This window comes from Engraulis encrasicolus, unplaced genomic scaffold, assembly GCF_034702125.1.
Source record: "Engraulis encrasicolus isolate BLACKSEA-1 unplaced genomic scaffold, IST_EnEncr_1.0 scaffold_371_np1212, whole genome shotgun sequence".
Classification (NCBI taxonomy): Eukaryota; Metazoa; Chordata; class Actinopteri; order Clupeiformes; family Engraulidae; genus Engraulis; species Engraulis encrasicolus.
The window spans coordinates 7,925-35,825 of NW_026945667.1; the positions used below are offsets into that span (position 1 = coordinate 7,925).

The window sequence follows — 27,901 nt, forward strand, 5'->3', positions numbered from 1 at the left end:
TACTGGCCTACGAGAGTGCGGGGCCCACCGGTGAATCATTTCTGAGCCTCTAATTGTGAGGGCCCCCCTTTCAGCCAAAAGTGCCCGGGCCCTACTGCTCCCCCAGTCCAGTCCTGTCTCTACCATCTCTACCTCAGTCCACTGGCTTTTCCATTTCCCACCTGATTTATTAATCAGAACGGTGTACACTTTTAACCTTCAGGAGGTTAAATGAAGTCACTTCATTGGCAGCTGACATTACACCTTGAAATGGAAATGACAGTCAGACTTTCTTCACAATCATTATTAATCTATCTGGAAGGCTTTAGGGCTTCGCATCACATGAAAAGTCAATTGAAAAGGTTGGACAAAGAAAGAAATCAAAATCACATGAAAGCCAACTCCAAAAAGCATTACACTGACAGATTTTGGCCCAATCAGACTTTGGCTATGACGTAATACTATAGGCCCTATATGAAGAGAACACTGTAACGAAATAAAAGAGCTTGTGAGTTGTGCAGATGAACAGTTTGAGTGTGCATATACGCAGGTGTTTTGGGGATTCTGGCCTATTTCATGTGATATTTCAGGCAGGACCATCAGGCCAATGACGGCTGATTTGTGGTGCATGTTGCATAGACCTTGTATTTTATCAAATGAACTTGCAGATCATAATTTCTTTCAATTATCATTTTTTAATGATTGAGCCATGCACATTGCATGAGTTTACCATAATTCAATTAATTTACATTTATTTCAAATTAATTTCCCTCTGAATCAATACATTATAGCCTACAACTCTATTCTACCAGGACAGGGGTCTGTTTTTGCATTCTTACTGATGATTTTTCATGCATAACGGCTCCGTGCGAAGCATATTGGGCCTATGTTCAGGACTTGTTGCATATCAGAACTCGCATCGACGTGCAGAACTCTAGCCCAAAGCATGAAAGTCATGAATATAGGCAACTGGTATTTGAATGGTAGGCCTGCGCAGATAAAGAACCCACACCAATGATGGTCTGGTATGCCAATATTTCCATGTATTTATGGGAGTCTTGCATAGAAATTACTGTAACTCAAACAAACTCATATTTTCTGATCCACCAGCTCTAGATACGTAACTTGGGGCTGAACTGAAATAGACCTATGTCGATAGGGTTTCCTCTGTAGTCCCTGCGATATTTATGAATTACCCAATGGCATACACCGTTGTTGAAGATACACTCAATATCCTTCAAGGTTATTGGATAGTGTGCGCGCTCTCTCGATGTGACGGAAATGGCAACGGAGAGGTGAGGGAGGGGAGATTTTTAATGGCAGTCATTGGCGCACAAGAATCCAGTCGGTTTAGACTTCAACTTACAAATATCAATTAAAACAGCTGATCTTGGCCAACAAATATTAATCATACAGTTGAACTTTGTAGGCGTTGTGGGATAGTACCATACTGGATTTTCTTCTCTCGCTGGACTGAGTTTAACTCTTGTTTTGTGACACTGCATCGAGGACGGAGGCCTAGCCGGGAGTCAGTGGAGAGAAGCGGCTTCGTCGGAGTTGATAGTGGTGAGTGTGTAAGCTATGGCCTTCTCGGGCGCCAAGATCAGATAAAGCGTGATCAGAGGCGGGTTTTCTGTGGTAGTTTTGATTTAATGCTCATGGAAGTAGGGGAAACCATCTCCCTTCGTAAGCTATTATTTTCTTGCTGATAGTATTCAGCTAGTTTGTGAAATGTAAACAGTAAATGCTAACACGCCGAGATAAACATTAGCCTGGTGGCTAACTAAGCTAGCTAACAAGTTAGCCAGCTAGTCACAGCTGTCAGGCCCAACTCCGTGCATGTTTCGGTTGTTTCCATCAGTATTTTGGTCTTTGCTGTTTATTATGAACGAGTTGGATTGTAATGTGTGGAAACGCCTCATATATCGAAAAGGGCTATGTTCTTGGATAGCTATCGGTCGCGCTAGCAAGCTTCTGTGTATGGTGTTCAAAGTATTTCTAGTCATCTGTCGTTTAACATGGGGATGTCATATTGTTTACATTCTATAAAGTACCTCCAACTCATTTTGTTTGGAAAATGCCCGTACTCTCGTGAACGTAAAAGACAAGGGACTTATTATCAATGCCATTATTGTTTTGGCTAATGTTGGTGGCGTCACATTCATGTTATGTCATGTTGTTTTTGCAGAGAATATGTAACAGACTTCAACATGACATCCCGATTTGGTAAAACCTACAGTCGTAAGGGTGGCGAAGCTAACACCAAGTTCGACGAGGTCTTTTCGAACAAAAAGGCCACTATAAGCACGAAATGGGGGGAGACTACCTACAAGGCGCAGCTGTCTTCCAAGCGGCCCATCGTCAAACAGCAAGAGGTACCAGAGCCACCCAAGAGGCCCAGGCTGGAGGAGGACGACAACTCAGACGACCCCTTTGGCTTTGACAGCGATGACGAGTCCAAAACGTCCTCCTCCACCACCACTAAAGCTGCTGCTCAGCCGGAGAGCCAGCCAGCAGCAGCCACCCAGCAGTCTCAGCCCAAGACGTCTGTGGTGATGAAGAGTGCACCATCGGCATCATCAGACTTGTCGGCCTCCAGAGCAGGTGAGGTGTATGAGCGGATGTCTGGGCAGACCTGTTTTTATTTTCCATCTCCTGTTAGTACCTAGCTGGTTCCCAAGAGCTTGACTGCAGTTAAGTTCAAGTTGAAATTTCAAATTGCTTTTAAAAGTAGGCTCCTTCAAAGTATGAGCGGCGCAGACCTGAGGGGTATACTGGTTCAGTTGTAAACCAGGTAAAGTTAACATCGACGTGGCAGAGGTAAATCATGTAATAGAAGAGCCTGTAGTCCCCATTTTCTTAACTAAATGATGCCCGCAGGAATGTCTCTTAGCAAGTTTATCACTTCCTGTAGGTTAGATGTGTAAACCTGGTTTATCACACAACCACATTCTTAGTACAGCCTCCTGTTTTTTCATCTCTGTTAGTGGTGTGATGAAGCGGTCTGCACAATGTGTATTAACTCCAAAAATACTTTATTTCCTTTTTAACATACGGCAACGTTTCGATCCAACAGAGGGATCTTCCTCAGGCAAAAAGGCTGAGGAAGATCCCTCTGTTGGATCGAAACCTTGCCGTATGTTAAAATGAAATAAAGTATTTTTGGAGTTAATACACAGTGTGCAGACCGCTTCATCACACTACCTACTACTTTTTGTCTGGCACCTGGACAACTACCTGTGGATGTGCGCACCCTACCTCCAAACACTCTCATCTCTGTTAGTACCAAGCTGGGGCTCGTGAGCTTGACTAAAGTTAAGTTCAAGTTCAAATTGCTGATGACTTGTAAAGTAGGCTACTTCAAAGCTGGAGTGACTCGCAATTGGGTTTAGTAGTAACATTGTGAGACAAAGCAAGAACACTTTTCCTTGGGTTTCATTCAGCTGATTTCATTTAGCGTTTAGACATGTACCGCTTTACATTTTGGTTTGATTTAGGATGTCTTGTTCCTGTTTGTAAACATTCCTGCCTGCGTGCAGAGCTAGGGGTCCCTTTGCAAACTCTGATTGTTGGAAACTGCTGTCTCTAAAAAAAAAATGCACTCACATGGTTGGCTGCTTAGCATCTTGCCCTTCATCGCAGTGTGAATGTTTGTAAACGGGGAAACCTATCTATGTCATTCAGCCTTTCTTCACTGTTGAGAAGTCAGAGACTTATTTACCCGCAGAGCATGAATTAAGATCGTTTTGCAGACTGCTTTGCAAACCACAGTGCATCTCATATTGGTCAGTGATCATGAATAACAAGACAGACAAAGGAGTAAGAGGAAGCACATCTCGCCTCGCTGAGGGCAGGTGCAGGACAAAGGTGTATCTGACAATAGAAAAAGTAGAAATATGCACACTGTAGCGCCTAAAGAGTTATTCAACTCGTACGTTTCAACCCAACAGGGTTTTCATCAGGTACGTGACCTGCGTTATATGACATCAATAAACCTCAAACTAGCGGAGCTACAGTGTACAGACTTTTTCTTGAATAGGACAGAGGACTTGCCACTCTTGCATGTATGCTGGTGGCATGCCACACATGTTTTACCCTCTTCTCATAAGGTCCACAAAAAGAAGTCTCAGACGAGTTTGCAAAGTCACCACTCTGGCCAGATATATGGATCAGTGCACTAGGACTTGCCACACTTAAGCCTGGTTTAGACTAACCCTTCAGTTACCGCACACGTACGTACTGTCAGCAGATTACGTACCCAAACAGCCACCACGGCCCCCTCTTTAGAGCTGAAAAGACCCCTTGCAGCGCTCAACGTTTATTTCTCCCTGGCTGAATTCTCTGTAATCTGCCGCTACCCCCCCTGCTGACAGTACGTATCCTGCAACTGAAGGAGGAGTCTAAACTGACATTTACATGTATGCTGGTGGCGCGAACGTTTTACCCTCTTCTCATAAGGTCCATAAAACAAAAGTCTCAGATGAGTTTGCCGAGTCACACCTCTGGCCTAGATATATGGAGTAGTCAGTCGGCCGTCTGACAGCAGCTAAGCAGCACACTAGGCTCTGGAGGGGCAGTGATTCAGGGGCCATTTGGCCGTCCCTAGTTCAGCAGGGACATCCTTCAACTCCTGCCAAACTGCCAGACATCGCTGAACTAGGCTGTCTATCTGTCTGGTCTCGTCTGTGGGGAGAGAGAGGAAGAAAAAGAAAATGGGGGCATTCGGGACGATTCAAACTGTTCCTCTTTTTTCGGAGGATAAATTGGGGACAGTTTAAAAGAGGACTCCTCTTAATGGTGCTTACGGTATTCCTTCCCACAAGAAGGATCACTACTCTCTGTGTGACAAGACATAGTATAAAGGACTGAATAGGGAAGATAATGCAAGAAAGAACCTTTAGTACTTGAGGAATAGTAATTGTAGTGCACAGTGTTATCCATTGATTGATTCGACGAAAACAAAAAAAACAAAGGAAACGCTGGCATTGACTTAGTGTTGTTGTGGTGTAGTTAGTTAGTTAGTTAGTTAGTTAGAAACTTTATTATTCCCAATAGGGAATGTTTTGTCAGCAGGTAAGGTACACATCAGGCAGGCTGTATTGCCTATGACATGATAAAAACAAAGATTTAACACGTACAATATACACCTAGATATAACAGACACGACATGACAATAGGCAGGACAGGACAGGACAAACTATTCAAAAGTTCCGCTCAACTTTCAACTTCAATGGAGTCACACAATGACCAAGTGCAAGTGTACTCAACTGATGAGCCCTGTGTGATCAGATAGCTCCACTTCGCCGCTTGCCCTGGGCCTATGCTACAAATCTGGTTAGCAACTTCGGTAGTTGCCAATGGGAAAATGCATTGAAAACAACAAAGTAGCTAATGTAGTAAGCAACTTTGGCTTTGAGAAATCCACCCCTGGTTCAGGTGTAGTAGGACTCCAGGCTCTTCTATTAAATGGCTTACCTCTTAACTTAACCTGGTTTACTCCTGAACTATGAAGGGCCTTGATGCTTCTTAGTATAGGCCCCCAGATAACTCCGTTTTGCTGCCTGCCCTGGTCACTCAGGTCACAGTTGTGGTCCGGTGCTCTCGAAAGTGTAGTTGTTGACCAGTTAGCAACTTGGGTAGTTGCAAATGGGAAATTGCATTGAAAACAACAAAGTAGCCAATGAAGTTAGCAACTGTGGTTTCCAGAAGTGCTCCCCTGCCCTGAGTTGTGCTCTAGTCTGGTGTGGTGTGGTGTGGTGTGCTGGTGCAAGTGGGCCTGCTCCCAGAATAGCCTGGCTGCCAGAGCCTGCTGTCTGCTCCTGACGGGCTCGTACAAAGCCTGCTGACGGGCTCTCCTCGTACATCAGCTGCTGTCCTGTTGCAGCAGGGCACTGCACTGCACTGCACTACACTACACCACACCAGACTACACCATACTACGCCATACTACACTGCACTGCACTACACAGCACTGCACTACACTCAGGGCTCCAGACTAACTTTTTGCACTGGTTGCACTGGTGCGCCTAAACATTTTTTTTAGGTGCACCTGCACAAAATTTAGGTGCACCCAAATGTTTTCACCACCCATACACACACGCACCTCAGCTTTAAAAAAATATTAATTAAAAATAATAACAATAGCAATAATAATAGCATCAATAATAGAATAATAATTATTATTATTATTATTATTGTTGCTATATTTTAAAAGACCTGGAGCCTTTCATGTGCTATAGGCTAGTCTTCCAAATGCTCCTTATAAAAGACATGACAGTAGGCTACCTAACTAACACATCTTGGCTACAAGCAGTTTGGCTGGTAGAAAAGACCAAATTAATAGCCTTTTAGTCAGTATGTGTTTGACTAGTAAGACCAACATACTAGCCTTTTCGGCAATAAGGCTACGCACACGGCACAAGCACAGAGTTACAATATGAAGATAGATGGATGGATGGATGGATGGGTGGATGGATGGATGGATGGATGGATAGATTTTTTTTAACAAACCTTGCTAAAAATGTCATGATTTTTATCATTAGACACAAATAGCCTAGCCTATGTTTACAGTGGAATCTGAGGTGAATTGGGTTTTGTCTATTTCCCCGTTTTTGAGCGCTCTCCCTCTGCATAATGATTGTGGTATCTTAGCAAGCGCTACGAACAGACACGGCAGCACTAGTGCGCTCGCTCGCTCACTCTCTCTCTCTCTTTCTCTCTCCCTCTCTCTCGTGCTGTCTCAATGTGAACGATGCCTTGCCGACTGATAGGCAGTATGTAGCCTGCCCTAGTTCTAGTCGCTATCAAAAACTCTCACAGAAGTCCCGACAGACTAGCGCGTCACCTGTTGTTTGGCCAGCTCTTCTGCACGCGGCTGAAACGGGCAATTATCCGCACCCGTCTGCGTTTTTGTGTGGCAATGTTTAATATCCGCTCAAGCCATTTAGTTTTTACCCGTGATTGTGACTCTCTCGTGTTTAAAATATCCTCAAGTCATGTTGCTGTTTTTACCGTGATTGTAACTCTCTCGTCCGTTGCAAAACTCGCCTGGTTGAGAACACAAAACTCGCTGGCACATGTGAACTCGGATAGCCTAGTTGAGCGAAGTCGAACATTCTATTCTGAAACGTTGGGCTGACGAGGAAGGGGGAGAAAGCTACCGGTAGTTCAGCGGAGTTGAAGCCTGTTCTCTGGTTGAAGGAATGACCGCATCGCCACGTTTTATTGTGTGATGATGGCCCACTAGAATGACTATTAATTTTATGTCCATTAAAAACGGTTGTTTGGTAATTGATTTTGTTCTACTGATGGCTGGTCGCACCGGTGCGCCTAAAAATATTTTTTAGGCGCACCATTGAAAAAAATGGGCGCATATGCGACCAAATTGGTCGCACTCTGGAGCCCTGACACTACACTACAGACTACACCATACTACACTGCACTGCACTGCACTACACTACACTACAGACTACACTACACCATACTACGCCATACTACACTGCACTACACTGCACTGCACTACACTACACTACAGACTACACCATACTACGCCATACTACACTGCACTGCACTGCACTGCACTACACTACACTACAGACTACACCATACTACGCCATACTGCACTGCACTGCACTGCACTGCACTGCACTACACTACACTACAGACTACACCATATTAAGCCACACTATGCCACGCTACACTTCACCACACCACACTACGCCGCACTGCACTGCACTGCACTCCAATACACTCCACTATACCACACTACACTACTGTTGTAGCAGCCCTGGCCAGTGATTGGCTTCAGATTAGAGGGTTGTAGGTTCAAATCCCATCCTTCCACTGCATGGCTGAGGTGCCCTTGGGCAAGGCACCTAACCCCACACTGCTCGACGGGCTGTAACCAATACAGTGTACTGATAATAACTTTTGGCTTTGGATGAAGGCGTAAGCTTAATGTCATGGAAACTTGTTTGTAACCTGAATGCCTGTGTAGGGAATCCTGAAATACTGGTATCATGTTAACAGTCATGGGTGAGCGGTTAGGGCGTCAGACTTGCATCCCAGAGGTTGGTGGGGGGAGTAATCAACCAGTGCTCTCCCCCATCCTCCTCCATGACTGAGGTACCCTGAGCATGGTACCGTCCCACCGCACTGCTCCCCATGGGGCGCCACTGAGGGCTGCCCCCTTGCACGGGTGAGGCATAAATGCAATTTCGTTGTGTGCAGTGTGCAGTGTTCACTTGTGTGCTGTGGAGTGCTGTGTCACAATGACAATGGGAGTTGGAGTTTCCCAATGGGCTTTCACTTTCACAACAGTTATACTAACTAGATTAACCTGATTTATGATCAAGGGACCACAACCACTATACGCCTCACATTCACTATGCATGGGTTCACAGTGTTTGTAAACATGATGTTGTGAGGAGGGGCAAGACACTGGCAGCCAACCACGTGAGCTAATTTTTTGACCGACAGTGGTTTCCAACAATCGGAGGTTGAGTTGTGCGCAGTTAGTTTCGCGCAGTCAGGAGAAAACAAAGATTTAGAACCCATGCATTCAGGGGTGCATTGAGAGGAAGCTAACAGCCTCTTGTGATTAAACCTTCTTGAGGTCCGAGTGTAGCCCAGATCCTATTATACTTATATTTTAGCAGAAGTTTATTATTTTTTCAGACTTCTGCCAACCCTGTAGGAGCGGCCACTGAGTACGGAAATAGAGTGGAGTGACTTACATAAGGCACTTTGAGGAGGAAGTGGGTAGGAAGCAGTGGCAGTAGAGAGAGAGAGAGAGAGACAGATAGAAATAATCCTCAAGTGTCCACCACTGTAGGCCTGTAATGGCTACTGGGCTGTTTGCATAACATACCGTCTTCCATTTTTAACCCTGGTGCACAGACCTATCATGCGCAGACAGATCCCTACAGACGAGGTACTGTCAGGTGTGTAAACACCTGATCCCAAATAATTATACAGAGCACACCACATCAGGGCACACACGGATTACAGACGGAAGTCGACACTGTATTAAACCCCACAGAGAACACACCACATCAGAGCACACAGCTTCCAGACGGAAATGAACTCTATTAGTGCGTTCCAATATGCGACCTTGCGTCCTCCACTTGTGCTTGTGGCCTCGTACCAGGAAGTAATATGTCGCGATGACATCACTGACAACAGCATTATATTTCAACATCTCGCAAAAGCTCAATTGTAGTTATTTTCTCATTTTCAAGCAGGATGGTAAATGAAGAATAGTCCCCCCAAAAATTGTATTGGCTAGGCTGACAGCGGGGAAACTTAAATGTTTTCTCCACGGAGGCGGGGCATCAGCTAAGCGTGAGGCCACAAGCCCAAGTGGAGGACGCAAGGCTGCATATTGGAATGCAACCTATGTTAAACCCCACTCCGCACACATGCAGGGGGCCGCCATGAAGGCAGCATCGCCTGGGGACCTCTGTTTAAGGATGGTACAGTTTCTAAAGTGGCACCTCAAATCACATTAGTGACTATTGGTGGATGTGAACCTGCAATCTGGCGGTCGTGTCATCCTCACCGCTTAGGCCATCCATCACTTCCCCCTGCTATTGGCTTTTGTTTTATTACATGCTGCTAACTTCCATTTTTAGAAGTCCGCAGACTGCACCTCCGCTTTTACGGTTTATTCAAGACATGCAACCTTTCAACATGCCTGATGAGGACTCTAAATGGGTCGAAACGGTGCATGACTTCAATAAACCTTAAAAGCGGAGCTGCAGTGTGAGGACATTTACTCTTTATATTGTCAGAAACGCCTTTGTCCTGCACCTGGCCTCAGCAGAGGTGGGATGTGTATACTTCTACATCTTCTGAATTACATCTTTCATTTTCATTTTTCATTTTTATCCGTCATACACAGACAAGCCCCTGCAGACGAGCGTGACGGTTAGCGCCTGGTCCAGATCCGCCGCCGCCACCGCCAAGCCCACCTCGTCCTACACCACCCTGAAGACCACCGTTACCAAGGACACCTCCGACGGATGGAACTCAGAGGGCAGCCAGAGATCATCGTCACCAGGTGAGGAGGTCAAGGTTCGAATCAATTGCCCCCAAAAGGGGTCAAATAAATGTGCGGCAAGACAGCATTAACACATAAACGCATATAGACAACAGACAGCACAGGACAGACCATTAAGTGCGAGGTTTAAAAAGGACCTTAAATAGGGTTCATGAAATGAATGAATACATTTAGAGCCCAGGTCCCGAGCCACCACTGATCTAAGTCCCTTTACCCTCGAGAGCCATCTAAACCCACATTTCTCCAATGAGGTTTTGTCGCTAAGTGTCAGCTAAATGTAATGGCACATTTTTGCTACCATTCATATGAATGATGGCAAGGTATAATCAAAGAAGGTGGATCTAACAAGAAGTGTCATTTTGTTTCTTTTCCGGTATCCACTTTATGTCGGGTGAACGCCCCTTTAGGAGACCTTCGGTTAGGAGACCTTCGGAGTCCTGAGGTTGAGAATCAATGAAGTCCCCCTAGCGCTGTAGATGGCGGTAGCGCAAACACCTCAAAAAGAGAAGAAGAAGTCGGGGACAACGCCCCCTTAGGAGACCCAACTTGAGCACACGCTTTTGCATTGAGTGGGCGTGTTTTGCGCTATCTTGGTTTGATTCAGTATTTTTGGTATAATGCCACAGAATGGTGCAGTCCCAGGTCCAAACCTCAGTTTGATCTCAAAATTAGACACTGAACAGACCTGAATTGCAGCTTGCATAGACAACTGTCTTTCAATTCCAGGTGCTGACGAAGTGTAGGTTCACAATTCTTTCATATTTGTAATAAATGTGTTATTAATTAAGAGCTGATTTAAATGGCTGCCCTGCAGGTGAGGACTCGTTGGAGAGCGAGGGCCCCAGCGGACTGTCCCAGGAGGAGGCCCCGCCGGCCCCCGAACCTGAACCAGAACCACTGGACTTCGAGCAGCTGCCCCTCCTCAAGTCGACCACCAACCGGGTCTACCACAGGCCCAAGAGGCACAAGGACACTGGAGAGGTACTTCACTCTGTCTTAAGCTCGAATTTCAAAGCGTAGAGAAACGCCCCTCTTCACTCTAGCCCAGGGGTGCCCAACCTTTTTTTAAACCGAGATCTGCTTTTGAAGTTGATGGTCCGCCGCGATCTACCAAGTCAAATTTAAGGATGTCAGTATGAAAAATTAAGATCACCATTTATTAATCACCATTATTATGAACTAAATGTTTTTTAGTAGGCTACTATGACCATATCTTTTCAGTGTGTTTTTAAAGTGTGTTGAATAGCCTATGTTTAGAAAGCAATGCAGCACTGATAGTATGCAGACAGGATTGGTTAACACACCTGTTAAGAGTGACTTCTTCTATGAAGATTTTTTTCCAACTCTCTGGGACAGTAGCACAGCAAAGGCATTCTATTGTGGAGGAGGCAAGGTCGCATATTGTAACGCACTCAAAGTCTAAAAGACCAAAAAAAATATCTTTTAAAAAAAAGAATAACATGTATTATTATTGTTATTACTAGGGGGACGACGGCTCGCCCCAGAAGGATAGCCAGCCTCCCGCTCACCCGTCAGCATCATCCACCTCCTCCTCCACCACCACCGCCGCTACATCCTCCACCACCGGCCCCAGCAGCAGCGGCGTGGGACGGGGCTCCGGGGCGCCGCCTAGTGGCAGTGGCACCACACAGCAGCAGAAGCCCGCCGGTCGTGGCAGGGTGCGGGACTACACGGTGCTGCACCCCTCGTGCGTGTCCGTGTGCAACGTGACCATACAGGACACCATCGAGCGCACAGACGACCTCACTAGCGCCGCCCCGGTGGTGGATATCGGAGAGGCGGGCACCTTCAAGAGGAAGACGGACGCATCACCTGCCAAGCCCACCAGGTAGGAGAGGGAACACACACACACACACACACACACACATTCTAACACACTCACAAAGGAACAATGGCACCATGTTCGTCAAGAAAAAGTCAGAGATGGACGGACTTCGCACACACACGGCAATCTAGTGCTTGGACTCTGTTTTATGATGAGCCTGCCTCACAAATAGCGCATTCAGGCCGACTGAGAACCGTGCTGGAGCCCGTTCCCGCACCTAATCGCGAACCGACCGTCGTGTTCACGCCACAGATATTTGCGTTCGCGAACCGGAAAATTGGTTCGCAATGCGAACCGCAAAATACTAGGTTTTTCTCTGCGAACCGTGACGACAGCGTGGTCGTCAGCAGGTTCATCCGGGTAACACAGTCACGTGCGAAAAAAGTTCAGAGCCCGGTATGAACACTGGCGGTTCGCAGACAAACACTTTAGTGCCGAACGTAACTGGTGCGAGCACCGACACCGGCTCCGTTCTGGTCGGCCTGAAAGCCATAATACAGTAAAACATCTCCCCCATCTTCCAACGCACTTACAGGTCCAAGATCATTTATGTTTAGTCCCTGCACTGGTTGCACCCGATTGTTACTTACGTACAGTATTTCCAAAGAGGATGAAGTAATAAAGAGGCTTCAAAACAAAACCCGCCCACCCAATGCAAAAGTGTGTGTGCTCAAATTGGGTCTCCTAAGGGGGTGTTGTCCCCTCCTTCTTCCTCTATTTTTGAGGTGTTTGCACGAGGGGTTGCGCTACCGCCATCTACAGCGCTAAGGGGAATCCATTTATTCTCAACCTCAGGACTCCGAAGGTCTCCTAACTGAAGGTCTCCTAAAGGGGCGTTCACCCGACAAAGTGGATACCAGAAATGAACTAGAATGACAGCTGAGCGGGGGCGGTGCTTGGTTGCCATTGGGGGGCATTAGTCCATTTCATTTTTTGAATACTAACGGCTAATGTCACTGTCAGTCTTATAATGTCAAGGGGGCGTTGGGAGGCTTGTGATGAGGCCAAGGAGGCATTTCTTCAAAAAAAAAGGTTGAGAACCACTCTACACTCTCTCCCATCTAATCCAATAATATTATTTGCCCAACAGGTTCCGGCCCACGCAGTCCAAGTCCAAGAAGGAGACCAAGCTGGAGTTCTTTGGGTTCGACGAGAGCGAGGGGCAGGAGGGGTCGGAGGGCGAGGGGGCCACCGCCTCCGGCAGCGCCAGCTACAAGATCAAGTACTTCGGCTTCGACGAGCTGAGCGAGAGCGACAGTGACGACGACGACGAGGTCAAGGCCAGCAAGAAGGCCCGGAAGGCGGCGGCAGCAGCAGCAGCGGCGGCGGCCAGTGCGGCGGGGGCAGGGGCGTCATCCAGTGGGGTGGATAGCCCCCACACCAGCGACTCACAGGAGAGCCAAGCCAGCACCAACACAGGTCAGGACACGCACACACACACACACACACACGACACACACACACACACACACACACACACGACACACACACACACACGACACACACACACGACACACACCGGTACAGGAGACACACACACACACACACCAGCACACACCAATACAGGTCAGACCACGCACAAGTTTTTTCGTGTTTCATTTTTATTTGATGTGGATTTGGATAGTTATGTTATTGTAATATAATAGCATGTTTAAAAAAGTCTATCTATTTATTTTCTGTTTTTGTTTTTCTTGTCTGTTTATCTTTTATGTTAGCAGTGCACTTTAATCATTTATTTGGTATGTTTTGACAAATGTTTCAAAAGCCTACTCCATTTCTATTTCGTCATGGCATATTGGCTTGATGAAACTTATTGGTTTGTTTTTGACCTCCACACATCTCAGCCAAAGCTATTGCTGTCTTGTTTTTATTTTTCTTGAGTGAAAAACAAACTGGTAGCTTGTATTGCTCTTCTGGAAAGTTCTTCAGGGCTTGTTTACTGGCATTTTAACTCTTTTTTCTTTTTTTAAATCATTTTTGCCTCTTCCTCCTCCTCTTCTTCTTCCTCCTTCTCTTCGTCCTCCTCATCCTCCTCTACCTACTCTTCCTCTTCCTCCTCCTCTTCAGACTCCCTGGAGTTCACGGACGACTCCGGATCGGGCGGCTCGGAGACGCAGAGGCCTCGGCACGGCAAGCTGTTTGACAAGTCCAAGGACATCAGCCGCAAGATCTTCAAGAAGGTGAAGGCAGCCGCATTGACTCCCCTTTAACGATTCCCCCACATAGTCGATCCTTTCCCAATCCCTCGTCGATCTCCTCTCCTCTCCTCTCCTCTCCTCTCCTCTCCTCTCCTCTCCTCTCCTCTCCTCTCCTCTCCTCTCCTCTCCTCTCCTCTCCTCTCTTCCTCTCACCTCTCCTGTCTTCATCTCCTCTCCTCTCATGTCCTCTCCCTCTCTAACTGCTCTCTTCTTTTCCCTCCAACCTCTCACAACTTTTCTCGATGTTTCCTCAGCACTTCATGGATAAATGCAGGGCTGATAGTATTCAGGCTCCATGCCTGATTTCAGGCTTGACCGAGTTTGCAAAAATAAAAACATTGATAATAATTAGCCATTAGGTTATTCTTATCTCAAAGTGTTACAGGTTCAGAGTTTTCTTCTACTATCAGGCTTGAATAATGGTCATACACAGACTATTAAATGTTTGAATAATGTGTCAAAATAGGCCTACGTTACGTCACTGCAGTATCTTGTCGTCGTCGTTAGAGCAGGGGAAAAAGTTCAGGCTCAGGATTTTTTTTCACCATCACCCCTGTAAATGTATAAATCGCGTGAAAACCGAAAGTAAAGCTCCGCGACACCAAGCTCCCAAGACATGAATCTGATGAAGGCCATGTTGCCCGAAACGCCACATTAAAATAAGAGAAACGGGAGCTTGGTGTCGCGGACTTTACTTTCAGTTTTCATGTGATTTTGCTAATCCTGCACCCTATCTATTTGAGGCAGATGAGCGTGTTTTTCTCTTTTTTAAATAAATGTATAAATCAGACACCTCGGCAAAAAAAAAAAACCCCAAAAAAACCCACCTACCTCCTTGATTCGATCCCATGAAAAGATTTAAGAATGTTTTACGGCAAATATAATTTCTAAGGTTGCACAAATTACTATATTAGTTAGGACCCACTTCTTTTTGACGTTTTCACTTGACACTGCACAACTTAGCCTTTCCAGTAGCATATCTCGTATTCTGGCTCCGAATCCACCAATCACCTAGACTGAAAATGTGCTGCAGGACGTGCCGATTCCTCTTAGCGAAAATATTCTGACTATATTCTGAAGTCCAAAACGGGGGTTCACGCTGAAAAAGTTTGGGAACCACTGGCTCAACACAACCGCAGTTTGATCGAAGGCGCTCAGTATTCAGCATCTGTTACAGCACAGTCCAGAGCCCTGATGCAAGCCCCCTCTAAGCCAGGTCGGGTTGTTTTTCTTGTTCTGAAGAAAATACACCATCCAAGTTTCTCAGACGCAGACTGCCTCTCGGTTCCGTGACTGCCAAGAGTCTAACTTGAGCTGGTAAATAAATAATGAGGTTTTGGTTGCGAGAGATGGCATCTCTCTCATGTTTGATGTCACTTTCGACATTTTTTGGGATCTGGTTGTTTCCCCCACGGGGTGGCTGAGTGCTGGCCTGTGTGTTGAGATGTCTCACTGGGGGGGGGTTGTATATGTTTGGGTCCTCATCTTGTCTACGGGCGTCCTGGCATATGCCTGCCCCCAAAAAACCTGCCCTGTTGCTCAGTGGCAGCGACTGCTGTGAGCTGGCCCAGATCTCCCCCCCAACACACGCACATGCGCGCACACACACACACGCACACATGCACACACACAAACACATACGCACGCACACATGCACACACACACATGCACACACACACATGCACACACATACACACTCACCAGCCTTCCGCTGCCTCTGCACCAATACAGTACCAGGCCCTCTGCTGAGAGAGGAGACATCTTTTAATCTGTCTCTATCCCTCTATTCCTCTGTCACTCCATCACTATCTCTCTCTCTCTCTCTCTCTCTCTCTCTTTCTCTTTCTCTTTCTCTTTCTCTCTCTCTTTCTCTTTGTCTTTCTCTGTCTCTCTATCTCTATCTCTCTTTCTCTTTCTCTTTCTCTTTCTCTTTCTCTTTCTCTCTCTCTCTCTCTCTCTCTCTCTCTCTCTCTCTGTGCGTGTCTCTCTCTCACTCTCTCTCTCTCTCTCTCTCTCTCTCTCTCTCTCTCTCTCTCTCCCTCTCCTCTTTCTCCCTCACTTGCTCGATGTCTCTCTCTTTATTTATCTTTCCCTTTCCTGTCTGTCCATACATCTGTCTCTCTTTCTTTCCTCTTGCTGACCCTGTCTGTTTGCAAACCTCTCCCTCCTTCTCTCTCTGTCTCTCTCTGTCCCCTGTCTCTCCCTCTCTCTCCCTCTCCCTGTCTCCCTANGTCTCTCTCTCTCTCTCTCTCTCTCTCTCTCCTTCCTCATGTCTACATGAGACAGGATGTTTTGCCTTTGTCTCCAAGGTTACTATAGAGCGGCTGGTCAATGGTGTAGCCGGCCCAAGTCAGATTCTCTTAACGCCGTATTGATTTGCTTTTTTAAACGTCTACTCGCCGGATGGCCTTGAGAAAGTTCCTTGTTTTCTCCTCTTTTCCTTTTCTATTTTTTGGAAACTACTTGGTTAGACTTAGATCAGGTTTCGATTTTGAATGTTGAGGTCAGTGGTCGCTGCTTTTGTTAATGCCTATTATTTTTTTATTAGTATTTTATTTTGGGTGAGAAAACGAGTGCAGCGTCCAAATGTCCTCTTGGTGCTCAGAGGAGAAGTTGTCTGGTCACATCTCACACATCATTTTGGATAGGATGAACCTTTTATGTCCTTTTTTGCCTGTTTCTTTCTCTCTCCCAGGAACCGATGCGGTTCAAAGGTTATGTAAATGACTGTGCTGTAGTATATTTATTTAGCAGGGACAATGCAGTGCACATTATTACAAACATGACATGGCAAGGCCATGACACAGCTTGCAGATGTGAATACATAAAAGGTTTGTAGCTAGATAGATGATTTGCATCCGAATCTGAATTGTGCTTACTTTTGACTGGCTTTCTACATAGAAACTACTGGCCAGGGTGCATTTCTCAAAAGTGTAATTGTTAGCAACTTGGGTAGTTGCCAATGGGAAATGGCATCGCAACCAACAAAGTAGCTAACGTACTTAGCATCTGTGCTTTCGAGAAATGCACCCCAGGACACAGAGGGATAGCTACTGCTAAGGAGGCAGTGCCTACCGTAAGATTCAGATGTAGCCTGTGATGTGACTCAGTAACTGTGTTGTAATTGATTTGCTAATGTCGGTGTCAATGTTTGTGTGTGTTTTAGTCTCCTGCGAAGGCGGTGTACAACGCCAGACACTGGAACCAGCCAGAGCCAGAGGAACCTCCTGCCCCCACACGCACCATCTCTGCACCGGTGAGACACACACACACACACACACACACACACACACACACACACACACACACACACACACACACACTTTCTCTATCTCTGCCCCTGTGAGTCTCTCTCACACAGGCGCACACGCACACACACAGAGACATACACACACACACACACAGACGAGCACAGGCTGTACTTTCCTATCCCCAAGAGCTATCTTACTGTGTTGTGGTTCACACGTTTCTTTTTGCATCCAGAAGCTTGGCTTGTTGTGGTCCTGTTGCCCCAGCCAACTGAACATGTCCCTAAATAGTTAACACCCTCTCTGCTCTGTTGCCACCATCTTTTAGCTCTTCCTGTGCCAGCTTTTCCCATATGGACCCCCCCCCCTCTTCTCCCTCACGCCTGCTCCTCCTGTCCTGTCCCCTTCTCTATCTCTATTGCTCTCTCTCTCTCTCTCTCTCTCTCTCGCTCTCTCTCTCTCTCTCTCTCTCTCTCTTTTTTTTTTTTCTCTTTCTTTTTCTCTTTAGCAGNCATAGGAGAGGTGTTAGCATCTTCCCACCTACACGCACAAACAGAAGCTGGCATGCACCATGCTTGAGCAGAATTACAGTTTTACTGTTCCACTTTCAGCCCCAGAAATAAATCAAGTTGAAATTCCAATTAAACAAGTTATTTCGAGCCATTTGATTACATTCAATTTAATTTGGTCCCAGCAGATAACCAAATGGAATTAATTGATTTAATTCCAGTATGCTTTGCTGTGCATATTCTTCTATACTATACAATCATCACAGAATGCAGATGGGAAATAGAAATGTTATCTGATAACCCTTTGGGTCGTCCCACTTCTGGAGATGTTTTATGTTCTTTTCCTTAACCCATGACGCCATTCGGCGCATAGGGCAGAAACAAAGTCTCTCCATTTCGATCTGTCTGTTTTGTGTACCTTAGGTGAACTGTTGTGGGGCTTTCTTCAGAAGTTTCTCAAGTTGTGAAAAAAAGTTTCTCTGTAAAAATGGATGAAAGACCAGTGCGGATTAAGAAAAAAAAAAAAAAAACGTTACCTTGTCAAAGCTGTGCAAAACATGAATGGCAATTCTTCACACCCCATCGAGATGAATTAGAAACTAGAATGTATGAATAGAAACTGCAGTATTGACTCCCTCTAGCTGAGCTTAACATATCAATATGTGTTGAGATGAAATGGTAATGGGATCATCGTGTTTCTGTGTTTTTTACCCTCTACGGAGCCTCTAAGGCAGCGTGCCTCTCAGGCACACCCCTCAAACAAGGGTTATGGTTTAAAATTAGGGTTATGGTTTAAAATTAGGGCTAGGTTTAAAATTAGACTAGGTTTAGGTGCGTCATGTCTGTAAACATGTTGTGGCTTCTGTTGCACCACGGCATGTGTTGTGCTGTGACTTGTGTCAACACTCATGTAACATATCCCGTGTTCAGAAGAGGGGGCCAGTCTACCAGTGGCATGATGGGAATAGCAGAGCAGAACACCAAACCTTTGCAAGGGGAAGTTTTGGGTGTTTGTTGTTTGTTTGTTTTGATGAGAAATCAGTTTAAAGCTGCAGAGGACAGAAATGAATAGGACAGTCTGCAGAGATAGACCACCAACCTCGACCTGTTTTGTTTGATCAAGGCACCATCAGGAAGTTGGCAATGATGAAAAATAGTTTTGTTTATTTGTTTTTGTCTCTGTATGCCTTTGCCGTTATTGTTTTTGCTCATCTCTCTGCCCTCTGTTCAATCTCCTCCATTCAAAACAAACGTGTGTACCCAAGCTGTCCCCCAACCGGTCTGCACTTTTACTTTATTTTCTCATTTCTATTAATGCCTACTTCAAAGTGTCCCTTGATTTTCATGTTAAGCCACTGATCTGTTAAGTTTTTCATCCTGCTCAGAACAAACAATACTTTTTATTCGGGAGCATTAACTGTGTTCCCACAATGTTGGCCCTTCAGCTGGTCCGTTGGAGACCGATTTGCTGTTTGGAGGGTTTGCATGCAGCGCAAGTCTGCTTGCTGGCCTTGTTTCAGCGCAAGCTGCTTATAAATATGTTGAAAAATGAAACGTCACCAGACGATTGCGGCGGAAGAGACTGTTTGAAGAGTGTCTTCATTAATCTGTATGCAGTAAGGTTCCAAGCTGGAATCATATGGTTTCCTTGCCCCTTTAGGAGACCATCAGGGTTTCAGAACGAAAGGAGTTCAGTGGGGACGATGCAAAAAGTCATGCATCCCTTTAGTCGATAAATTCGTTAATCGATTTAAAAAAAATCAATTTATCATCAGCTGGACTGGTGAGAGACCCAGGTGAAATGTCAGAGTGCAAATGACTGCTTGTCAATTAATCATAAGTCGATTGATAAGGTCAATCAACTAAGAATGAATGAATGGATCGATAATTTGCCTCCCGAATCACTTGACTTACTGACCCTCTTCCCTGTTTGCAGGCTGCCTTGGGAAGCACCGGCAGTGGCAGCAGCAGCAGTAGCAGCAGTAGCAGCAAAACCGGTGGCGGTGGCAGCGGAAGCAGCAGCAGTAGCAGCAGTAGTAGCAGCACTAGCACTAGCAGCAAGGAGAAGGACACCAACTCCCATAAGAAGAAGGACGACGACGTCTTCAAAGCACCGCCGCCGCCCCCTAAGCTCATCAAGTCGGACACCATCCCCACACAGCCCTATCAGGACATCGTCACTGCACTCAAATGCAGGAAGGAACACAAGGAGGTGAGGTGCACTCTGGGAGATGGCATTTTTTATATATATATCATGTACTAAAGTTGTGATTGGTCACCGCTCATCTGTTTAGAAGCTGCAGGATTCAGTTGAAGTTTCTGTACGAAAAGGAGACTCCGCACAATTCAGGTCTTTTTTTGTGCTAGCTTTCGGTCCTTAGACCTTCATCAGGCAGTGTATATCATGTACATCTACCACAGTAGAAGTATGACTTTCCTATCATATCGAACAGTTAGTTTAGCTTTTACATCTACAATGTTCAACATAAGAGAAACTGGTTCAGTAAGTTCTGGTCTTCAAAATGTTTTTTTTTTCTCAGAAATTCGCATGAAATGAAGCGTTTTTAGCGGACCTGGAGATGTGGAGGGGTGAGGGTTTCGGGGAGAGAGAGAAATTGAATTGATTGAGGGAGGTAGATGGATGACTGGGGAGAGGGGGATGGAAGCAGTTAGAGCAGATATAGGATGGAGGGAGGGGGAAAGTGTTAGAGAAGGAGGGAGAGAGGAAGAAAGCGGTGAAGAGAGAGGATCGAGGGAGGTGTAGAAGGCAGCCCCCGATGACACTGCTGTTGGCTGGCTGACCAATGAGATTAACACTGGCACGCACGCACACACACACACACACACACACACACACACACACACACACACACACACCCCACCGCTGCACTATTGACTAACCCTGATCTGCACATTCAGCTCACTGTAACATGCTGCCCAATGTAGATGCTGAGCTGCCAATATCAGAGTGTGGGTGTGGTTACTTTTTTCTGTTTCAGTGTACTGCCCTGCTTTGTTTTTGTAGTAAATTATTGAAATAGGTTCACTAGAGGACTTTAGTAAACATCTCTCTTGCTCTCGCTCTGTCTCGCGCACTCTCTTTCTCTCTCTCTCTCTCTCTCTCTCTCTCTCTCTCTCTCTCTCTCTCTCTCCCTCCCCCTCCCTCTCTCTCTCCCTCCCTCTCTCCAGCTGTATACAGTGGTTCAGCATGTGAAGCACTTTAATGACGTGGTGGAGTTTGGGGAGAATCAGGAGTTCACAGACGACTTCGAGTACCTGGAGACGGGACTGAAGAGCGGACAACCCCTCAACACACGATGCCTTAGGTACACACACACACACACACACACACACACACACACACACACACACACACACACACACACACACACACACACACACACACACACACACACACACACGATGCCTTAGGTACACACACCTCAACACACGATGCCTTAGGTACACACACCTCAACACACGATGCCTTAGGTACACACACCTCAACACACGATGCCTTAGGTACACACACCTCAACACACGATGCCTTAGGTACACACACACACACACACACACACACACCTCAATTCACGATGCCTTAGGTACACACACACACACACACACACACACACACACACACACACACACACACACACACACACACACACACACACACACACACACACACACACACACACACACACACACACACACACTCTCCAACACACAATGCCTTAAGCGCACACACACACACACACATCCACACATCCATCCATTCATCCGGGATCTATAATCAGTATCTGTTCCCTGGCTCTCACTTTTCTGCTAATTACAATTAATACAGTCAGATCAGCTGGCTACACGCCCACACAGGCACACACACACACACACACACACTGCCTTTAACGCTCACACAGGCACACACATACACACACACACTGCCTTTGTTTACAACAATTAAAAAGAAAATCAGCATATGGATGATTATGGCATCGACGTCTCCCAGCAAGCCAGCCAGCCAGCCTTTATGAAATATTCAAGTTGCTTTTAGCTTAGGTGAGCATATACGCACGCACGCACACACCCACGCGCACACGCACACGCACACCCACGCACGCACGCACACGCACGCACACACACACACACGCACACACACAGCAGCCTAGTTCCAGTATCCATGGGCCCCCTATGGGGTATGGTGTTAATTAGTGGGAGGGGCTCCAACTCTCATGTTGTGCTGCCAAATTCCTTCACACTCTTGTTTTTCCCCCCTCCCTTCCACACTCTCGTTATCTCTCTTTCCCGCTCTCGTTATCTCTCTTTCCCTCTCTCTCTCTTGTTTTTCCCCCCTCCCTTTCACGCTCTCGTTATCTCTCTTGTTTTTCCCCCTCCCTTTCACGCTCTCGTTATCTCTCTTTCCCGCTCTCTCTTTTGTTTTTCCCCCCTCCCTTTCACGCTCTCGTTATCTCTCTTGTTTTCCCCCCTCCCTTTCACGCTCTCGTTATCTCTCTTGTTTTCCCCCCTCCCTTTCACGCTCTCGTTATCTCTCTTGTTTTCCCCCCTCCCTTTTACGCTCTCGTTATCTCTCTTGTTTTCCCCCTCCCTTTCACACTCTCGTTATCTCTCTTGTTTTTCCCCCCTCCCTTCCACACTCTCGTTATCTCTCTTTCCCGCTCTCTCTCTTCACTCTTGTTTTTCCCCCCTCCCTTCCACACTCTCGTTATCTCTCTTTCCCGCTCTCTTGTTTTTCCCCCCTCCCTTCCACACTCTCGTTATCTCTCTTTCCCGCTCTCTCTCTCTTGTTTTTCCCCCCTCTCTTTCCCGCTCTCGTTATCTCTCTTTCCCTCTCTCTCTCTCTCTTCTGACATTGTTAGCTGAATTGAAGATACAGATTGAAGATTTTTTTTTAAGATACATTTTACAGACACATACCTATTTACCTATAACTCAAGTCATTCCATGAAAGTAAATCAAGGCTGTCAAAATAGCTCTAAAATAACATTCGAATATTCACTCAGGAAAATCACATGAATTCGAACTATTCGAATATTCGAACCCTTCGAATATCAAGCGGGGGAGTGTTTCATGCAAGTTCAAAGACGAGCCGAAATGGTGAAGTGAAAGCCCTCACAAAAACAAACAGGACGATAAAAAAAGCACTGGGCACGGAATAGACGGTGGGAAAAAGGCTCTTCCATGTCCTTTTACCCGTTTGCTTTGTGCGGACAGATACATTTGAACGATACAAACTCGCTGGGAAAGCACAGAAGACAAGCGGCACCACAGCAGATGCGCGCTCTCTCCCTCTCTCTCGCTCTCTCACTCACTCACGCTCACATACAGACAAGCGGGACCTAACTTCTCCAACTACAGTAGAATCTAGCCTGTCGCCTACCTTGCTTGCTCGGTGTTGACTCCTGGCTGTTTTGCCAAACTTTGCCATGATACCGCCTGCGTCGGTCTCGTGCCCTTACAATTCTTGACTGCCTCTTGTCGCCTTGAAGGCAGCGTTTATGGCGGCGGTGCAAAACATTGTGAAGACGTGTCGCTTATCTGTAGCTACAAAATGCTATATTGGGAATTCATGGTGCTAACTCGTACATCGGCAGCTTCCAGCTTCCACTTCTTCACTCGGCTCACTTTTTTATCGTGCCGGCCAAAATCCTTACAACTTTCATATTTTACATTTTGGGACGGGTGTACGTTGTAAGTCCTTCACGAGAGACGACAACTTCTTACAATGCGGTTTAAATGGCAATAAGAACTCAAACGTCAAAACAATCTGCACGAGGCTGCTCCACCGATCAACAAAACCACCGTGGAGGATAAATTAAAGGGCCAGCTGCGGTGCGCGTTAATGACCATGAACAATGAACAGCAGCCCAGTTAACAACTTTATAGAAATGCTGCAGCAAATGCACATGAAATAGCAAGCTTATATTGATAACACACACTCACGTACACGTGCGCGCACACACATCCACACACACCCCAGGCTTAATGGGTACCAATGTAACACATTCTGCCTCAGGCCAAAGAGGAATTGCATACGGTTATGCTCATGGCTTTAAGCTGAGATGAAGGAAGAGCAGGGTACACACACACACACACACACACACACACACACACACACACACACACACACACACACACACACACACACACACACACACACACACACACACACACACACACACACACACACACACTGTTGTGCAACATATTGTGCCTGAGGTCAAAGAAACTATTTCATGATGTAAGGCGTGAAGCCTTCAGATAGACTGTTTTAATAGCAATAGCATGCACACACACACATACACGTGCACACGCAAGTCATGTGGACAGACACACAGTCCCATATATGATAATCCGCTCTTTCTAATATCATTATTAACATTGATATTGATGGGCTTTTGTGTACATTTCTGAGCAAAAAATGACGACGCTGGCTCTCTTATGCAGCATGAATTAAGGCCCATTTATACATTTGGCAAAGTACGCACATAATTCTATTAACAGTCAATACCTTCATAACTTTGTTCATCCTTTATGTGCTGAGCTTTTTCTAATTACAGTTTCCGGTCTTCATCCGTTTTATCTGTGATTGTTAAGCTGCTCAATTTTGTATCAAACTATTAGAGATGCACGAAATCCATGGTTTGAACTTCAGTGGTTTTAACGTCCTCTCCTCTCCTCCTCTCCTCTCCTCTCCTCTCCTCTTTCCTCTCCTCTTTCCTCTCCTCTCCTCTCCTCTCCCCTCCCCTCCTGCAGTATCATCAGTTTGGCCACTAGGTGTGCTATGCCAGGCTTCCGGATGCACTTGAGAGCCAGGGGGAAGGTGGCACAGGTCTTCAAGATGCTCAGCGACGCACCACAACATCCGGTGAGTACACACACACACACACACACACACACACACACACACACACACACACACACACACACACACACACACACACATGCTACAGCCAGAGGGAAGGTGACACAGGTCTTCAAGATGCTCGATGACTGCTCAGTACCCAGTGAGTGAACTCGTGTCAAAGATGGTGGCGGAGACTCCTCAGGAATTCACAATTTTCATTTCCAAATGCGATGTTGTTGCAAAAAAGGCCTAAAAACCCACAGCAACTTTCACAGCAAGTTTTTTTTTGTGGAAAATGTCTTGCGAAAACAGGTATTTTTATCTGCAACAATTGCAATAAAGTTCTGTGAAATCCTCGAGGAACTGAGGCAGAGATGGTATTCAGGCTCAGGCATAGAGTTTGTTTTGAAGAATAAAATATAACCATTGGGGTTTTTCTTATTTCAAAAAAGTTCAGGCTGACTTTCTTCTGCCATCGGCCAGAGTAGGGAAGTATAGTGTAAATGATGTGTTGGAGTGAGTCTTCTGTTGCCTCCAGTCGTCTCCAGTCTTGTACGTTAGCAGCTCTTTGACTGTTAGCTTCTGCCAGAGAGTTCTCTGCATTGGATTCAGTAGTGTAATTTTGTATATGAAACGTTGAAAAGTGTAGAAAATTGTTGAGTGTTACCTCCTTTTATTGGTTAGACGTACTTCCACATTTTTACCTGTTGGCTGCATAGGGAACAGTAGTGAGGCGGTCTAAGTGTTGTGTCTTTCAGTAGTGTTTCAAGATGCATATGATGCGATGTGGCACATTACTCCCTTTTGATATTATTCTATTTCATATTCTTGCTTTTGTCCAAGTTTGTCCATATTGTCCATTTTGGTTTTCAATTGTCTGACCTGTTATGCTCTCTCCCTTTTCACTATTTCTTTATTCATCTATCTCTCCCCTTTCCAATCTCTGTTATGCTCCACCCCCCCCCTCTCTCTCTCTCTCGCTCGCTCTCTGTCGTTTCCTTTTCTCTCACTCTCTCTTTCTCTTTGCCTTTCTCTCTCCCCCTCTCTCCCCCCCTCTCTCTCGCTCTCTCTCTCTGCCTCTATCTCTCTGCTGTTTCTCTCTCTCTCTCTCTCTCTCTCTCTCTCTCTCTCTCTCTCTCTCTCTCTCTCTCTCTCTCTCTCTCTCTCTCTCTCTCTCCTCTCCCCATCTCCCCATCTCCTCCTCCAGAACCTGGCGTTGTGCACGGCGTCTCTGATGTACATCCTGAGTCGGGACCGGTTGAATATGGATCTGGACCGGGCCTGTCTGGAGCTGATGATCCGGCTGCTGGAGCTGGAGCAGGACAACAGCCCGGTGGACGACCAGCTGACGGCCAAGGAGATCTCCAAGGTCAAGGAGAAGATCCGCAAGCTGTGCGAGACCGTACACAACAAGCACTTGGACCTCGAGAACATCACGGTGGGTCTTCTCTTCTCTCCTCTTCTCCTCTCCCCTCCTCTCCTCTCCTCTCCTCTCCTCTCCTCTCCTCTCCTCTCCTCTCCTCTCCTCTCCTCTCCTCCTTTCTTCTCTTTCCGCTCCTCTCCTCTCCTCTCCTCTTCTTCAAGACCGTGCACAACAAGCACCTGGATCTGGAGAACATCATGGTGGGGGAAGCACAGTTTTAGTCTCTTGTCTTGACTTGTCTTATCTTGTCTTCTATGTTCTTGTCTTGTCTTGCCTTCTCTTTTCTTTTTTCTTTTCTTTTCCTCTCTTCTCTTCTCTTCTCTTCTCTTCTCTTCTCTTCTCTTCTCTTCTCTTCTCTTCTCTTCTCTTCTCTTCTCTTCTCTTCTCTTCTCTTCTCTTCTCTTCTCTTTAGGCTAGTGACAATAGGCCCAAAAAGGCCTTCGTTTTCGAGATACCCCTACCGGAGGTAGAACAAAACTCAATAATGTTTTTCCTCATCTCTAAGGTGTCCCATACATGAAAATGATTCTTGGCCAAAGTGATTTTAATGCTAAGTCTAAAAATTTTACACATTTCCATATGCACCTCCAAACAAAAAAAGCACCCAAAATGTGACTTCTCCGTATGGGAGTAGATATACAAAAAATCATGCAGAAAATTACCAGAAGCTCTGAGAGCTTTGAGAATTGGTATGCTTGTGCCCAGGGGCTACCTGCACCAGATAGAAGTGGTTGGATTTGACCATCTTGATGTATGAAGGAGATATAGGCATTTAATCACACATCTAAAATAGGCGGAAAATGAAAAAAGTGATATTCATACAGAATGTCATCATGTACATTGTAATTGCTTTGTCAGGGAATACCATATGCACACATATGATATCTTGATGGAAAGGTGAGATTGTTCTGAATCCAGCAATACCTCATATGTATATATTGTCTGAATATTAAAGATGGCATATCGTTCAATGTATGAGGTGCCCAGAATGAAAAAAATCGAAAAGGAGTTACAGGACCTATTTCAATACACATTAGTGGTGACAGGAATGCTCACAATTGTATTACAGTATATTACTTCAAATAAACTTATTATTATTGTGTGGTGCTATATATTATACTTGGATGAAGAATCAGATTAGGGTGAAAATATATTTATCACTAGTGTGTGTATATATATATATAATTTCTTGCACATTGTTAAGCTGGAAAATGCAGTGACTCCACCTACTTCCAATGCCTTGCAACTAGCTCATCAGAATATTGCATCACTCCTTTCAGGTAGATATGATAGAGGAAGGGGAAATAGACAGAGATGTATAAAGTACTGGAGAAAAGTAGTGGAGTAGAAGTACCAGTATCATCTTGTCAAATGACTTGAGTAAAAGTCAAAAGTAACCTTTCCTTACCTTACTCAAGTAGAAGGACAAAAGTATTCAAAATGTGTTGTACTTAAGTAAAGCAAGTAGAAGTATTGCAAGTTTTGCTACTTGAGTAAAAAGTAGAAGTAGAAGTAAAAGTACTGCATTAAAAAAATGGGGGGAAAAAAGTCAGTTTGAATACCATTTGGTTTATTAGAGCTCTGTACAATAAGTCTCTTATGAAGTGCAAATACCATTATGGTTTGTTATTAAAACAGCTTTGTCCCTCAAAGGAGAACATTGAATCTAAATAGGGCCAGGGATGGCAGCCATCATCCTCCTCCTCCTCGCCGCAATGTGAGGTGGTTGGTGTTCTTGATGTTGATGGCGATACCTCGTCTACCTCATCCATCTTG

General features: G+C 45.7%; 1 protein-coding gene across 1 annotated transcript; it reads left to right on the forward strand.

The window, feature by feature from the left end:
* Positions 1–775: 775 nt before the first annotated feature.
* On the forward strand, positions 776–26,346 carry LOC134443838 (wings apart-like protein homolog). Its single transcript, XM_063193382.1, has 13 exons — positions 776–1,545; positions 2,168–2,583; positions 9,881–10,039; positions 10,854–11,020; positions 11,524–11,888; positions 12,976–13,304; positions 13,953–14,065; positions 17,250–17,339; positions 19,777–20,052; positions 21,030–21,166; positions 24,612–24,723; positions 25,910–26,140; positions 26,287–26,346. The coding sequence occupies exons 2-13, from the start codon at positions 2,190–2,192 to the stop codon at positions 26,344–26,346; spliced, it is 2,433 nt and encodes an 810-aa protein (XP_063049452.1). The 5' UTR covers positions 776–1,545; positions 2,168–2,189.
* Positions 26,347–27,901: the final 1,555 nt, after the last annotated feature.